The sequence below is a fragment of the Rhinolophus ferrumequinum genome, chromosome 22 (assembly GCF_004115265.2).
Source record: "Rhinolophus ferrumequinum isolate MPI-CBG mRhiFer1 chromosome 22, mRhiFer1_v1.p, whole genome shotgun sequence".
Classification (NCBI taxonomy): Eukaryota; Metazoa; Chordata; class Mammalia; order Chiroptera; family Rhinolophidae; genus Rhinolophus; species Rhinolophus ferrumequinum.
The window spans coordinates 40,211,542-40,227,107 of NC_046305.1; the positions used below are offsets into that span (position 1 = coordinate 40,211,542).

General features: G+C 39.2%; 1 protein-coding gene across 8 annotated transcripts in view; it reads left to right on the forward strand.

Moving 5' to 3' along the window:
* The window catches only part of NTNG1 (netrin G1), a 291,411-nt gene that overhangs the window by 239,743 nt on the left and 36,102 nt on the right, over positions 1–15,566 (forward strand). For 3 of the 8 annotated variants that reach the window (XM_033093310.1, XM_033093312.1, XM_033093311.1), the window contains exons 6-7: positions 1,147–1,314; positions 6,723–6,857. The exons of 3 other annotated variants lie outside the window; for them this stretch is intronic. In XM_033093310.1, the coding sequence (XP_032949201.1) occupies positions 1,147–1,314; positions 6,723–6,857 (303 nt within the window). The remainder of the gene's footprint in view (positions 1–1,146; positions 1,315–6,722; positions 6,858–15,566) is intronic. 2 more of the 8 variants (XM_033093313.1, XM_033093315.1) reach the window with 1 other exon arrangement.

Consider the following 15,566-nt stretch of genomic DNA (forward strand, 5'->3'; position numbering starts at 1 on the left):
GAGTATAAAAATGATTTTCAGTATCATGGTTGACCTTCCCCATAAATGTCCAGGTAGGCTTACCCCCCCCATATTTTGAGAAGACAAATTACATTCCCCACCTAGTTACCTCTCACCCTTCTTGTTTCTGTCAAATTTAATAATTGTTACTACCAGTTGTCTGTGTCTTTACCACTTCTTCGGAAAAGGTTGAATTAGTTCACTACTTCTTGCTTTGGTTGAGATGCAACAGAGAGAAAATCTAGTCACTCTTCACCCTTCCCCACCTGCTCTCGTTCTCTTTCCTCCATCCCCTTGTCTAGTTTTTGTTACCATCACCCCTAAGCTTCAGAGCCGCCTCCAACATTTTGAGGAGACAAAGGGAAAAAATCTGGGGATATAGTAGCTGCCTAATCCTTCTTTTGTAGCAGACTTAGCTTGAAACTTGGAAGAAAAAGAAATCGTAATAGCCCTTTTTTAATACAAATACTCTCCCTGTTTTATATATTGTCTCTCACACATAAACAAACATGCAGATTTGACCCGATGAAAGGCTTACCAAAGCCATTTTCCCTCTTAGCATTTGGGGGAAAAAAAAAAGCAAAAATAAAGAATTACTTAGTTGTCTAGATCCCTATTAAATTTGCTGTGATTTCTGTGAAATCCTGACAAAGTTCAAGTCTCAACAGAAATGATAGTGAGACTGTAAACAATGGAGCCAAGGGTGATGGCAGATTCAGGTCCTGGATGCTCACATACTTGCCAGCCTCTTTTTTAAGACTGCAGCTATGAAGAGAAAATGAGGGAAGTGATGCAAAGACAGTAAAGTTCTCAGTGCGCAAAAAGTAGACTTTTGCATCAATCAAATCCAACTCTTTTCCAAATATTAAAAGGTGTACACCTGCAAATGCTTCTGTTCATCTGGTCTGCCAAGAATTGACAATCTCCAGTCATGTTCTGAATGTCCAACCTTTCTATCGTGCTTGAAACAGATGCTACTTCCATGCCAGTCACAACCACCTGTTGTCGCCATGTGTCATGTTGACTCGTGTATATGTAATGCCGTTCCGCCATCTTTTCTCCACTCCTCATTTTACCCGAGCATGTAGTGTGCTATTACTCTGCTACTGTATACACTCTGTATACATTTCTGTTCTTCCTTGCAAGATTGTGAATGCTTCGGCCACTCCAATCGATGCAGTTATATCGATCTGCTAAATACAGTCATTTGCGTGAGCTGTAAACACAACACTAGAGGGCAGCACTGTGAGTTATGCAGGCTGGGCTACTTCAGAAATGCTTCTGCACAGCTGGACGATGAGAATGTGTGCATAGGTCAGTTCAATTATAATTTCAGCTATTGTTCTGTGCCTTTCGAGCTATGGGGAGCGATTTAAAGTGGAGAGGCTGGTGATTTGCACCACGGCTGAGCCACAATGAACTTTCTCAATGGAGAAAAACATCTTGGTGGTAGACTTAAAATTCACTTGTGCTGGTTGAAATCATAGTTGGGGGATATATTTTGAATCCTTATGTTATTGTTGCTTTAAAGATAATGCTCTGAAAAATCATGTTTAGAAGATGAAGAATTTTCTTTCTATTTTTTTTTTTTTGCATGAAATCTTAAAACCTGGTCATTTCAATCTGATCCTAACTTTTGAAATGAAAACTCATTATATGGGATGTAACAATAGATATGAGAAATTAGGATACTGATTGATTAAAAATATTGCCATTTGGAATTGAAAGCTACTAATAACTGGTAATGTAAAAGTTTTCCTGAAATTTTCATCCGCAGTAAAGAAATTCCATTTATTGAATTTTCCTAGAGCCCCCCAAAAGAGAAGCAATTTCTCAAAATTATTCTAGATGCTTAATTCTCTTAGCTTCATGAGCCCTGGAAAACTGAGTCCCCTGGGTCCCCTGGAGCACTCTCCCCAAACCCCATGACTACTGTTTATGTCAGCTGCCGGGAATCAGGTGCCCTTCTCATCCAAAAAACCTTGCCTACCTTTTGTGTAGTGGAACCTGTCTTTAAGAAAGGGAGCTAATGGAAAAATAAGAAACAATAAATGGAATTTCACTTCATAATTTACTGGGAACAAATGCATATATTCAAAATGGTGATGGCTACAGATCTGTTGCCACACCAGTAGGTAACTATATAGGCAACCAACTTTAAAGGTAGATTTTTTTTACATAAGTTAAACAGAATACATGAGCTGAAAAACGACAGGTGATCTTTTCATCAAAAAAAGGAATCCAATCAATCTGCAATTCTGAGATTATTGTTCTTTGATTGGATTGCCAAGATGATATAGGTACTTGCTAAGTGTCTCATAAAATAGCTGTACAAGGTGTTTGGAATTCAATTGGGCCAACTTTTACATAATGCTGTTTATGTCTAAAGTATGTTCTATTTTTCAAAGTCGTCCCTATTTATTATTTGTGAATTAGTGGAGAAATCACTGGATTTAAAGGCCGGAGAGCTGGGTTCAAGTCCCAGTTTGCTAATTTAATAGCTGAGTGCCTTAGGTAAGTCATTTGAGAACTCTTGGTCAAATTGGGATAATATGGGATGACCAGGAAACACTTGGTGAACTATGGACTGACTTGTAAATATGTTTTTTTGACTTGATCCTCATTAACAAAATACTTGGGGTAAGTATTGCACTGATAATTTCCCCTATTTTCTAGTTGAGGAAAATAAGGCAAATTGGCCTAAATCATATACCTTTAGCAGAGAGTTATTTTCCTGACTTCAAAGTTAAACACTTTCTCCCAACCACTGTGACACATTTAGCAAAGCTAAGCTTGTCTGTCTTCTACTTATGGTTTGCTTTCTGGATGACAGCCACAATTCCACTATGAGCTTGTGAACAGAAGCAGTTCAATTACCTCTATAACACTTGGGTTACAAAGATTTCAGGATACTAATAAAAACCAAAAGACATGTAGCTGTCTGAATTTTGAATGCAGAGTTACTTTTCACTGAATGTCATTTGTAAAAGTATATAAATGTCATACTATAAATATGGAAACAAGAGAAAAGGGAAAATAAATAGGAACACAGGAGTAAAACCTAATCATTTTTACAAAATACATAAAATTTAAATGTTTTATAATTTAATTCATAGTATTTTAAATAAACCAAAGAAAAGAGCCTTCTGAGAGAAGATTTTATTCCATAAAATTTCTTATAGCAGGTCACTTAACACTATCCCAATATGTTTGGCTCACAGTATTCTATCCTCAGGAAGTTTGGCCTTTTTTCAGTCCTAAAGTAATCTGTGAACTACAAAATCTGCACTTCCTGTCCAATTCTAAGAGGTATAGTCCTGTTGTAAATCCATGTTTGATTATCCACAGACGAGAACAGAGCCCATTCAGCTTTTGTGTTTAAATCACATAAACTAAAGATGAAATAGGAAAAGCTTAATATTCATTTCTGTATTGATTTCTACTTTAAAAAATCAAGAGCAATTGTTGTTTTTTTCCATTTCTAGATAGTTTGTTAATTAAAATTATAAACCTTTGGAGAATTTCATTTATTACTGAGACAAACATGTTTCTATTCAGTATGTTATACTCTTCAAACCAAGTAAAGTAATTGGTAAGCACAAAGATGAGTGTTTTTAGGTACCATCACAATTAGCTACAATAACCCCCAAATATCAAAATTCCTTACATTGTTGCCCTTTTCCTAAGGGGTAAAGTTGTTTTTAAAGAGTGAACCAAAAAAATTTGCCTCGCTGGTATATGTTATGGTCTATCTTTTGTCTTTAATCAATATACACATACAAGGAATCAATAACAATTTCCTAAAAGCGCTATAGATTTTACTTTTCCTACTTAAGGGGTGAAGGGCAGAGATATTGGGGCTACCTATACACAAGGCTAAGTCTGGAGTTCACTCGCAAGGGCTTCTGGAAGCCTGTGGCTCCAGTGCTAAGGTTTGCCCTATGGAGCAATATGCCCTCTTCACTCTATTCCACATTTAAGCTCCCCAAAGGGCTTGAGGCAGGACTGAGAATTAAACTGGAGAGGATACACCACAAGTAATTGAGAGTTCATGTTTATACTATTTTGTACAGAAAGCACTAATGAAAATGAATGGGTATTTACCCAACTTATTTTCACAGAATTAGGCAGTAAACTCAGAAAATTTGAACTTCATCTTAGTCTCTCCAAATTAAAAAAAAAAAAAAAAACCAAGGCACTTTCCCAATTTTTTAACAACTGACAGTCAAATCCACGAGGGTACAGCCTATACCTTTGACAAAGTGTCGACTCTGTGTTGAAATAGATGTTTAAACTACTTGCATCATTTTATATTATGGCAAATATAAAATGCAACCTTTTCATGTTGCCACAGTGATTGCTGCTTTGTGATTACTGGTGAATTTACCCATTTTCATACAAATTCCAAGCACTACCATGTCTCTAAAGATGCATGTAATTACCTTGTATGATGCAGCAATTACATGAAGATGACATCCTTGCATGATTCTGTTTCATATAAACTCACGCATTAAGCAGGAAGCTAGAGGATACGTGGTCTGTGACCTTGGGTAATCACTCCTAATAATCCCTGATAACAAGCTTGACATCAGAATGGGACACAGGGCTCAGCAGTTGCTACAAAACGTATCTCAAATTATGATGTATTATTTTTTATTCCTCTTGAAACTCACGATCAGGTCATCAGGGGTACCTTCTCTAGAGCAAAGCAAACACAAGACATTTCTAATACCTATAAATCAATTGTAGTGTAACTTTTTAAGCAAACCTCCAAAAGTATGTCATGTTGTTTTTTATTCTCACAGTTCTGCATATTCTTCCTGGTTTCATTAAATAAAATACAATTCTCCAAGGCCATCCTCATCACCCCAACACCCACCATTGAGCAAAGCCCCATCAATGGTATTTTTAAAACTAAATTATTTGTATGTAAGGTGGAGTGTAGACCACACCTGTCCTTGTCATTTATTTTCATAACTGTTTGAAAAGCATTACATTTACCGCCTTTTCCTATGACACCCATTGGGATATACTGTGGTTTAGATCTTCTACATTTTTAAAATTTTTATTTACATTTTTTTGCATCTAAAAACCTTATATTAATCCGTTGTTATGGGCCAATTGATTAGAATAATATATGAATTCATGTTGGCCAGATGTAACTCTACTTCCTGGCTTACAAAATGTTGGTGACTCATTGCCATCTTATACACTTTAAATAGTAAGAAATATTATTACAGGTTTGGTATAGGTACATACTTGTAATATACATATGTACAGAGAAACATTTTAAAGCCACAACAAAATTACTATTTAAAAAATTTTTGAACAACCCCTATACACACTCATTAAAATAGATAATGCCAATTTAAAATAAAACTCTAGTTATTAAGGACAAGCCAACCCAGGCAAGGAGAGAGCATTTCAGAGTAAAATTTAGTTTTATTTTTACCTATGTATGTCATTCTTTATGTCTTATATATATGTTTGTATCATAAGAATGCTGAAGTCAAAACATGACTTAACGTGAAATAAATCATAATTCTAAGGTACTCCACATTCTTTGAAGAAATTATCTAAATAGTTCCTATGACAAAAATAGTGAAAGCCAAAATTCTGGACCTCTCTATAATATTAAACCCTGAATTTCCATTGCTGATTTGACGTTAAATTTAGTAATATGAAACCGAAGTTTTCAGGGCTTTTCATGGTTGGTTGTTCCATTGGTTGCTTGGTATAATTTTATTTGTTTTTTGGTTTTGTTTTGTTTTGTTTTGTTTTTTAACAAGAAAACCTCTTAATGGAACCATAAAGAAAATGAGATAGAGACGTACAAACTTGTCTAAGAGTATACAGTGGGGTAATGAGAAAAGAAACTTTGGCCCAGAAATTCCAAAACTAGCTGTTGTTACTTTTCAAGTGAGTGGAAGCCTAAGTAATTCTGGTTCAGCCTTTAAGCAAAATAGTGCTTCAGAAGTAAAAAAGTATCCTGTATAAGACTGTGTAAAGAATCAAGGAAATATTCTATTTACTTTTTATTACACGGAGTTATATTGTCCTACCAGCAGACATTATAATGGAAAATGTGTCTCACATGATGCCTATATTGAAATTGACTTGTGATTGCAAAATTTATTTTTCTTTCATGATTGTTCATCGAGGCTGCATAAAAGCTGTACTAACATGCCTAGCAGATACAATATCTAAAGGCTCATCACAAAACAGTGCATATATAAATAAGTTAAGGTGCTATCCTAAATCATAAAGTAAAACTGCCTTTGAATAAACAAAGTGCATTCATATTGCACTTTAAAAATAGTCAGCAATTCTCAAAAATTGAGTGTAACAAATAAGCCCATTTGAAAAATTTAAAACAGATTTTACACTGATGGCATATTGATTTATCTTTGATATAGAAAATTCTCATGGTGTTCATTAGACCATCTAAAAATGCCCTAACAGATGGCATCTCCATTATGATCTGTTAGCAGTGAAGAGCATGATGTCTTATTTCCTGGAAGTTTTCAGTTGATTTCCTCCGATATCATGGAAGGCTGAGCATGTAAATAATGAACCTGAAATAGCCATATTACCAAAAGCATTTCATTAGTGGCCATCTTTCTTTAAGTAAGTGATGCGTTGACGTAAGTGACGCTTCTGTGTTGATAACCTGTAAGCCATGCAGACTTGTCTCCAGCCTGTGTGTTGTCTTGTTTCTACAGAGTGTTATTGTAACCCTTTGGGCTCAGTCCATGATCGTTGTAATGGCTCAGGATTTTGTGAGTGTAAGACTGGAACGACAGGGCCTAAGTGTGATGAGTGTCTGCCGGGAAATTCCTGGCACTACGGCTGTCAACGTAAGTAACTCTGGGAGGTGCCCTCTGCCTGCTGCAGCATGGCTGATTCTGCTTGTCTAGGCCGGTGCGTGCAGCTGCTCAGAGCAGAAAAAGACCCCAAACACTGACAAGCTTTAAAAGCTCCTTAATGCCCCAGCCTATGGCTAGGAGAGAGAGCAATCCATCAGCTGTCCAGCTGGCTTTTTTGAAACCCAACTTCATCCCGTCTGATGGCTGGAGCAACTTATATTGAAATATTGAACACAGAACCATGTACCTGGCCTAACCATAAATTAAGTGGCACAATAGGGACCCAGCTTGAAAACTTTCACCGCAAAATGAAGGGTGATGTGTATGTGGTTAATATATTTCTTGAACTGGAAGTTACCCTGGAGCTCCAGAGTTCATAAATTAAATTATATCTACATAACTTATTACCACCCTTGCTATCATACCCATCACTGAATCTTAACCAAAAATCTAAAGGTATTAAATCTAAGGGATAGTTCAATGCCAGGGTAAAATAAATGATGAAAATCAATATTGATTTTAAGCCTCTGAGGTTAGGCACCCTTCAGTGAGCCTTAGATGGATGTCATTTGGTTTGGTTCAGCCTCATTTCTCTGAGGATTATCAGACCTTCTTAAGAGCTTGTCAAGGCAGGTGGCATGTCAGTGTATTCAGGGAACAGAAATTTAAAAATCTGAGCATAAGCTTCCTTCTGTCATTCATAACCTTTTCTGCTTTTTAATTCTACACTAACTTTCCATTCTATCTACAAAGTCAGCTTACTAATATTAAAGAGCCACCAAGTATATCCTCTACAGCAACACAATCCAGTGGAAAATCATGCAAGCCAGATATGTAGCTTTAAATGTTTTGTTATCCGCATTAAAAAGTAAAAATAAATAAAAATTGATGTGAACAACTTATTTTACCCAAAATAGCTGAAATATTTTAATTTCTACATATAATTAACATTAAAATAAGGATATAGTTTACATTTTTTTTCCTACAGTCTTTGAAGTCAGATTTTTTTATACTTAAACAGAACATCTCATTTAGGACCGGCCGTATTGCAAGGCTTAATGGCCACATGTGTTTGCCATATTGGACAGCACAGCTCAGAGGTCTCTTTGCTTACCTTTCACTCGAAAAATGTCAGCATGCAGGAAATGTCTGAAAGCCAGTTTCTACCAGGGCTGTACAGAACATATTACTAGCTACTTGTAGAATTTGTAGTAATCTGTAAACTATACTTCTGCATAATGGAAAGCCAAAGTGAAATTTACTGCCATACGAACGTCATGGGCATCAGTGAACTGTGGAAATGGGTTGAGAAATTTAGCACTGAGTCGGCCAAGGGTAAGGTGGGACCCAGGAGCTGGAGGATGAGCCTCTGCAGCCATGCTGGAGAGGAGCATTAAAAGACAGTCAAATCAAAGCAGTCAGGCAGCACACCTGCGTGCAGCTCTGAATAAGGTCATGGTTTAAAAGTCCTCTATGCCGTAGGTTCCAAGAAAGAACCTTTGGGGTCTGGATGAGTTGGTGGATCTCAGGTGCCATGTGAGGAGCCGGGACTCAGAACAGTCATCAGTCCTGGAACATACGGACAGAGAGGCCCAGAGAAGGCCACCAGTCAGAAGGAGAGAAGGAGGGACAGAAAAAGGTCTAAAAACCAGCCCCAAGACTCAAGGCATGAGGTGTAGGGAGACTTTGTAATTAAAACACACTTCTCAAAAAAGAAAGTCTCATGTAAACTTCCTGAAACAGCAAGACCTAATGAATGGATTCCTGGAGTATAATCAAGGAAAGACATTAGAGAGGAAAGTGAATTAATCTAGCCGTAGGGGAAATGTATCTCAAAAAGGGCCTAATATAATGTTTCTGTATTAATTATTAGACTATCATAAAAAGATATAATGTCACCACATGTTTCCTTCTGGGATGGAAGGTTGGATGTAAGTGCGGCCCTACCACGCACGTAAGGGCTATGTGATGTACAAGACTCTCTGTGCCTCAGCTCTAGCACCTCACATAGTTGGTGTGTGGATCAGTGAGGTTATGGGAGTAAATGCTTTATCCTTTTGAGTATTTCTTGAGGACCTTCTGTGAATTAGGCATTGAGACAACAGTAGAGTCTGCACAATGAAGAGAGATAACAGCTGTGGACATGTGGGCATGGAGTACACAATCTGGAGTGAGAGGCTGACATGCAACCCAACAGGTTTGATAGGTGATAAGAAGTAAGAACGAGCTATGTACATGTTTTTGGTGAAGCCTGGATGGGAAGTAAAGCTTCCCTAAGAGGTAATATTTGGTTGAGTACTGAAGGATTAGTAGGAGCTTTCCAGGATAGAACCTCTTGGGCAAAGGTGCATGAGCTAATGCACTATGTTTCAGAAATATCAAATAGTTTTGATATGACTGGGGGCTAAGGTTGTATGTGTGTGTGTGTGCATGCGGGCACGTGTATGTATGCTAGAAAGGTGGAGAAGATGTTGAAAAAACAACCAGAAACCAGACCACGTGGTTTCTTAAACACCAAGCTAAGGAGTTGCATCTCATCAGGAAGGCGACTTGGGGACCATCAAACAAAGGAGATATGGAATCTATCATACAGTTTTAAGCAGAGGGATGAAAGGATAAAATTTTGTTTTAGAAAGACTACTCTGGCTAATCTGTAAAGGAAGGACTGGAACAAGATGAGACTAGATTTGCTATATAAATTTAACATATTTCGAGTACACCTTTAAACACAGTTTTATCTCACTGTGAAATCTTTCCTTCCCTCAGGCCTATCCACACAGGATAGATACTCTATGTTAAAATATAGAAATTCTTCTGTCAGTTGGCAAATGGCTACTGCGGAGATCCCTACGTGCCTTCCCCTGGGATATATCTTAGACCACCCCCAAGATCCAGCAACTAATGAGGCGATACCTGTCTTAGCAGGGTACCTTCCAACACCAGTTTTATAACAAGTAGCCATTCTACTCAGTTGGTGACTGTCGGTTGACAAATATTTTTATATCACTCCTGTGTCTGCACATACATAGATACATTCAAAAATGCTTTTCTGTCTTTCTCTTCCCTCCACCCCCATGTACACTTCCGCTTGCCCTGAGTTGAACCCATCCTTGGGTTAGGTACCTTATCAGTGGCAGTGATAGTAACCTGGCCACAAGAAACCCATGCCAGGAAGACAAATAGTGGTGGAGTAGGGTTGACAATGGCATTGGCAGCAACGAGCAGGGATTAAGTAAACATTTAGGTAGGTCCTGCCAGGAAGGGGCAGCAGTAGGTGTCAGCACAGAGGCTGGGGATCCAGACCCCCGGCTCCAGTCTCCTAGAGGAGCCATGTGGAACTGCAGTCTCAAAGGACTTGGGAACGGAAAATAAATGGACCCAGTTACTGATACTGCCGCTTACATCCTATGAGTAGAACAAAGTGAGTACACACTTAGACTCTGGAGTCATACAGGCCTGGGTTTGAATCCCACTCTCCACCCCTTACAACCTGCGAGACTTAGAGGAAATTACTTGGACTCTCTAAGCCTAGTTTTCATCTAAAAATGGGAGTAATGGTAGAACCTAACACATGATAATTGTGAAAGTTCAAGGAAAATCATAAATGTGGACCTCATGGTACCTAGTAAACACTCAATTACTATTATTTAGTTCCAAGCACAGGTTGATGGGTCAAAGCACTAGGCAAGAACCCATGTTTAAACTTACTGTACAATGAAAGTGAGGAACATGCAGCAAGGAAGACCACTACTGAAATATCACACTATTGACCTCGGAGCCTCTAAAAATCCCTTGATAGAAACAAGGCTGATTCAAGAGACTGAAGCAAAGCTGACCCCCACAGCAGTGGTGTGGCTTCAGCTGGGGAATGCAGAATTCCAGGCTCAGCAGTAACTCTCTACCTGAGGGGCCCACCAATTGGGTGCTCCGTAAATGTAAGCTGGTCTCTCTCACATAAAAGGCGAAACACTTGACAACTATCAGAATGAATGGTCTTTGCTCAGCATGGAACACACAATCCAGGAAAGGAAGCAGAAATAAAAAGATTTCAAGGAGGCCAGGCAGAATCAAAATTAGTGTTGAGGTAACCAATAGAAGAATGAGACCCGGAAGAGACAAAGGTATTTTTTAAATGTGCCCCTGTGAAATCAGAGAAGAGGTATGTGCCACAGCTCGAGAATAAAGCTGAACCTTCTAAAGAGGAAGCCACATTCCATGCTTCACATAAAATATAGGGGGTTAACATTTATTGGGAAGCAATGAAACACTTATTACCTGCACAAAGAAGACTGGATAATCTGGGAGGTTTGTGGGGTGGGGGCAGGGAGGAGTCTTTTCTTGGAAAATGGAACGGAAATAGCCACGCATAGAACCAGTGAGGCTGAGATGTGTTCTCTTCCTGCAGGATGGAGAAGACACATTGGAACATCATGCAGTGTTTACTAAAGCCACCAGTTGTCCCCCATTTTTACCTAATTTATGAATTCTAATGATGCTTTCAGAAGCACTTAACAGCCTGACTATTTGGGTTAAAGTCAAAAGATTTGGTGACATAGTTAAATGTTACGATTTTGCGAGATAACAGGGCATGTAGGAAATCAAGAACCAAGCATGCATAGCAAGGGGAAGGCTAAGATTCAGTTGCTAACCACGGTCTAGAGTCTCAGCATATGGATTCTCAGAAAGGATCGGTACACGTGCTACCAAAACAGGAAAGTGTGTTTAATAGGAGACTCAATGGCCTAATCAAGAAGATTTTTATTAAATTTGAACGGGATATAGTGAAAGCACCCTTATAAAAGCGTAAAACTAGACACTGTGTCAAAAAAAAAGACAATAGTTATTCTCAGGAGAAGCATAAGAAAGTTTGGGGAACAAAACTTTATGGCTTAGATGTATCCCTTCACAGAGAATGCATAATACTGTATTCATTTTCTATTGCTGTTGTTGAAAATTACCATAATTTACCACAAACTTAGTGGCTGAAAACAACACACATTTATTGTCTCATAGTTCTGTAGTTGGAAGCCCAAAAAGGATCTCCAAGGTGTCAACAGGGCTGCCTTCCCTCTGGAGGCTCAAGGAGAGAATCTTTTCCCTTCTTTTACTACCTTCTAGAGGTCACCAGCATTCTCTTGTTCATGGTCTCCTTCCTCCACCTTCAAAGCCAGAAACTTTCTCTGTACCTTTCTTCTATCACCACGTCTTTCTCTGACCACAGCAAAGAAAGGGTCTCCACTTTTAAGGAACCATATGATCCGACTGCACACACACAGGTAATCCAAAATAATCGCTCCGTCTCAGGGCCCTTTCTTAATTGAATCATATCTGTAAAGTCCCTTTTGCCACGTAAGGGAACAGATTTCAGGGATTAGGGTGCAGACATCTTTGAGGAGGCATTTTATACTGCCTACCATGATAATCATCAAGAATATCAACTTTTAATGCCAGGGATAAATAGGCGTGTATCATGGAGACGGAATGTAACTCATGCTTGGAATAAAGACATGCAAAGGTAAAACTTATTCAAAAGACATATGGAATAGAATTAGAAAAGAGCAACATATGTCAGGAAGGTATGGACTTGTATTGTGAATTAGAAACAGTGAAATATTTTTCAGTCAAGACCAAAGATCTTACAGAAAATGTGAGAGTATGTTGTAGACCCCACAGCACAACCATTTGGAGGATATAGACACTGTCTAAAACCAAATTAGAAAATCTAAATGCTCTGTAATCTTCCAAAATGGGGAAATTCCAATAACAAGATACTAAGAGATGTGTTGTTGACTTGTATTGATGAGAATTTTTTCACCCGAAGAATAGAAAAAGCAGTCGGGAACTACTCGTACTGCTTATTGGTAGTATGGAGATGACAGTGTCACATAAGAGAGCAAATGCTATTAAAAACCTGTAAGGGGTCTCATGCCAAACCTTAAGAAAAATTCGTGATATTCTTGGTGGGGAGAGTAAGATCTTCGACCTTTAACACACACACACACACACACACACACACACACACACACACACACACACACACACACTTTTCCCAGTAGACTACCTAGAGAAAATGGGAGACTACTAAAATAAACAACATGGCTACACAAGGGTTTCCAATGAGGTTTTGATGAACATCTATTTAGCACCTACTATGTGCTAGACACTGTGCTGCAAATCAAGGCTAACAAATCACAATTGCAAAAAAGCAGAGTGGTAGAGAGTTGTGTTAACAGCTGTTCAAGTGACAGATATGGAGATCTTAGCTTACAGCCAAGCTCAATTCTAGACAGCATTGTGTCCTACATTGCAAACAAGCTAATTCCAGGTTGAACAAAGACCAAAGGAGGTTATAGTCCCCTGAAATGTGCCCTGAGCAGCCCAGGTCAAGAGACGAGACCTGGGGAAACTTTTAACACAGCAGACAGTGATGTAGGAGAGTCCAGTCTTTGATAAAGGGTTTTTCATAAAGAGAGTTGAAGCAGGTGGGTGAGCATATGATTTGACATGTTACAGGTGTCAACTCATGTTTGGAGGACTATTATGTAACAAGTGGACTTCTTGGCTCAGGAAGATAGACTTGGGACCAGTGGATAAAAAGAGAGAAGTAGATTTCAGCTTAGCATTTTAAAACAATTATTCTCTCCAGCTGCCTGAGAATAAACAGTAGGGTACGTTGGATAATGATAAATCCCTGGATTCTGGAAAAGTACAAACAGAAGCTGAACAGGCTCCTATGAATGATGCTTTTTGGAGAGTTTCTGCTTAAATGAAAAATCAAGCGAAAAGACCTCGAGGGCCTCTCCAACTTCCCGGCTCTGACTTGCAGACCAAGTCCATAGGACAAAAGGAAGGTATAGTGAGATACTCAGCTCAATTTGTATTAAGAACCACAATTTGGCCACTCAGCTATCCTCTGTACTCAACTCTCTCTTTACCACCCGAAAGACTCTCATACCTCTCGGTTGCCTTGTTCTCAGTCCTCCCTCTATTTCCTAGAGTCAGATTTCAGACTTATTTAATTCCTTTATTTCTGGAGAAGAATTGGTTCCCATCATAGCTTTTCTGCTGCTGTACTTCAGCCGGCTTCCTTTTCTTTCCTTTTTTTTATTTTTTTATTTTTTTCCTGGTATGAGATTAACTTCTACAGGCCTGACAACTTGTGATCATTAAGATGATGCTCCCAATTGCTTCTCTGAGATGAAGATTATACCTCCCTGGACAAATACCTTGAGCCTAACTTGTAATTTTTCAATTGCCTCTAGCTGCAGTCTCCTGCTATGTGCTGTGTTACATGAAAATATCCAGTTCCCATTTCACCAGCTGACCTCACGTGTTGAATCCACTGGCAGGCGGCATGTCACTTAGACAAGGATGTCTGCGATGCTTTAGCGCATTTGCAGTCCTAGAAATATAGTTTCACTCACTTGCCTCTTATATCTCTATTGTCAGAAGTGAATGGCATCACCGAATCCTAGTTTTTAATTTCCTTGCTAGCAACTTGAACACCAGGCTCGTCTCCCTTGCCGAGCCCCATAACAGTGATGAAAAACAAATACTTGGAAGGGCACTTGGTGTTACTGTTGTTCCACTCCTAAGGGTGGGAAGGAAATGCTCTTTAAACAGACCCAGCAGGAGCCTCCCAGAGGTAATTTAAAAAGGAAAACATTAGGAAGACAGAAGATAGAAAGTGGTAATTTGTAGGCATTACAAATGCGCTGGGTAGTCTTACTGGGAGGGAAAGGCTCATTTTGTCAGCTAGAAGAGCAAACCCCAGGGTGGCTCCCAGTTGTGAAATTTCTCCTGATTCAGCAGGAGGACGCCATACCACTCAGTCATGCTAATAGCCGTCCCTTTCCAGTTCCAGGTCCCGTTTTCCCTCCATTCTTAACACACCTTTAATTTAGGATTGGGAGGAAAAGCCCACCGACGGCTAGTACACGGGGGATCTCATGCCACCACGAGTCGGGGGGTTACACTTAGACCGTGGAAAGCACTTTAACTCCTCACACCGCTAATAACTTCATTGGAAGCAACCATCAGAAGCAAAGCCTGATGGGGCAGCTTGAAGGGAGTGGGTTGTTCAGAATGCCCTTCACTAAGGATTGGATCCTAAATACATTCAAAACCAGAGGCTCTTGAATTGCTGAAGCTCGTTGCAGGACAAATGCGGAGAATGGATGTACTAACAGCAATTCCAGGCTACCTCCTGACATTCTGAAGTTTGCCTACCACTCAGCCATCCTGCACTAAGCTCAGAGAGGGGCCTCGGCCTGACCTGGGTGGGCCACTCTCCATAGTTACTTGACAACCCATGTTAATTTTCCCCTCTGTTTGAAGAGACTATTAAGAATGACAAATATGCCCCAACACTGTGATGTCACACCATAGAACCACCCAAGTTTAACAGCGAAAGGTGTGTGAAATGCCAAACCTCACGGAGGAATGCAGGTATAATTGTATCTATTAGTATCCCAGAATCAAAGCAGCAGCGCGGAGCGATCTGAGAGTAAGATGATCAGTAAGCTAAGTGGAAATACAATACGGGGTGTTCTTTCCTCACTTTACACGTAAATGGAGTTTCACCTTGAGCCATTCTTTACACACTAGTGAGTATATGTGTGTGTGAGTATGTGTGTATGAAAGAGAACGAGAGAGAATCTCAGAATCTTCTAAAGCTGCATCTATAACGTCTAAATATGA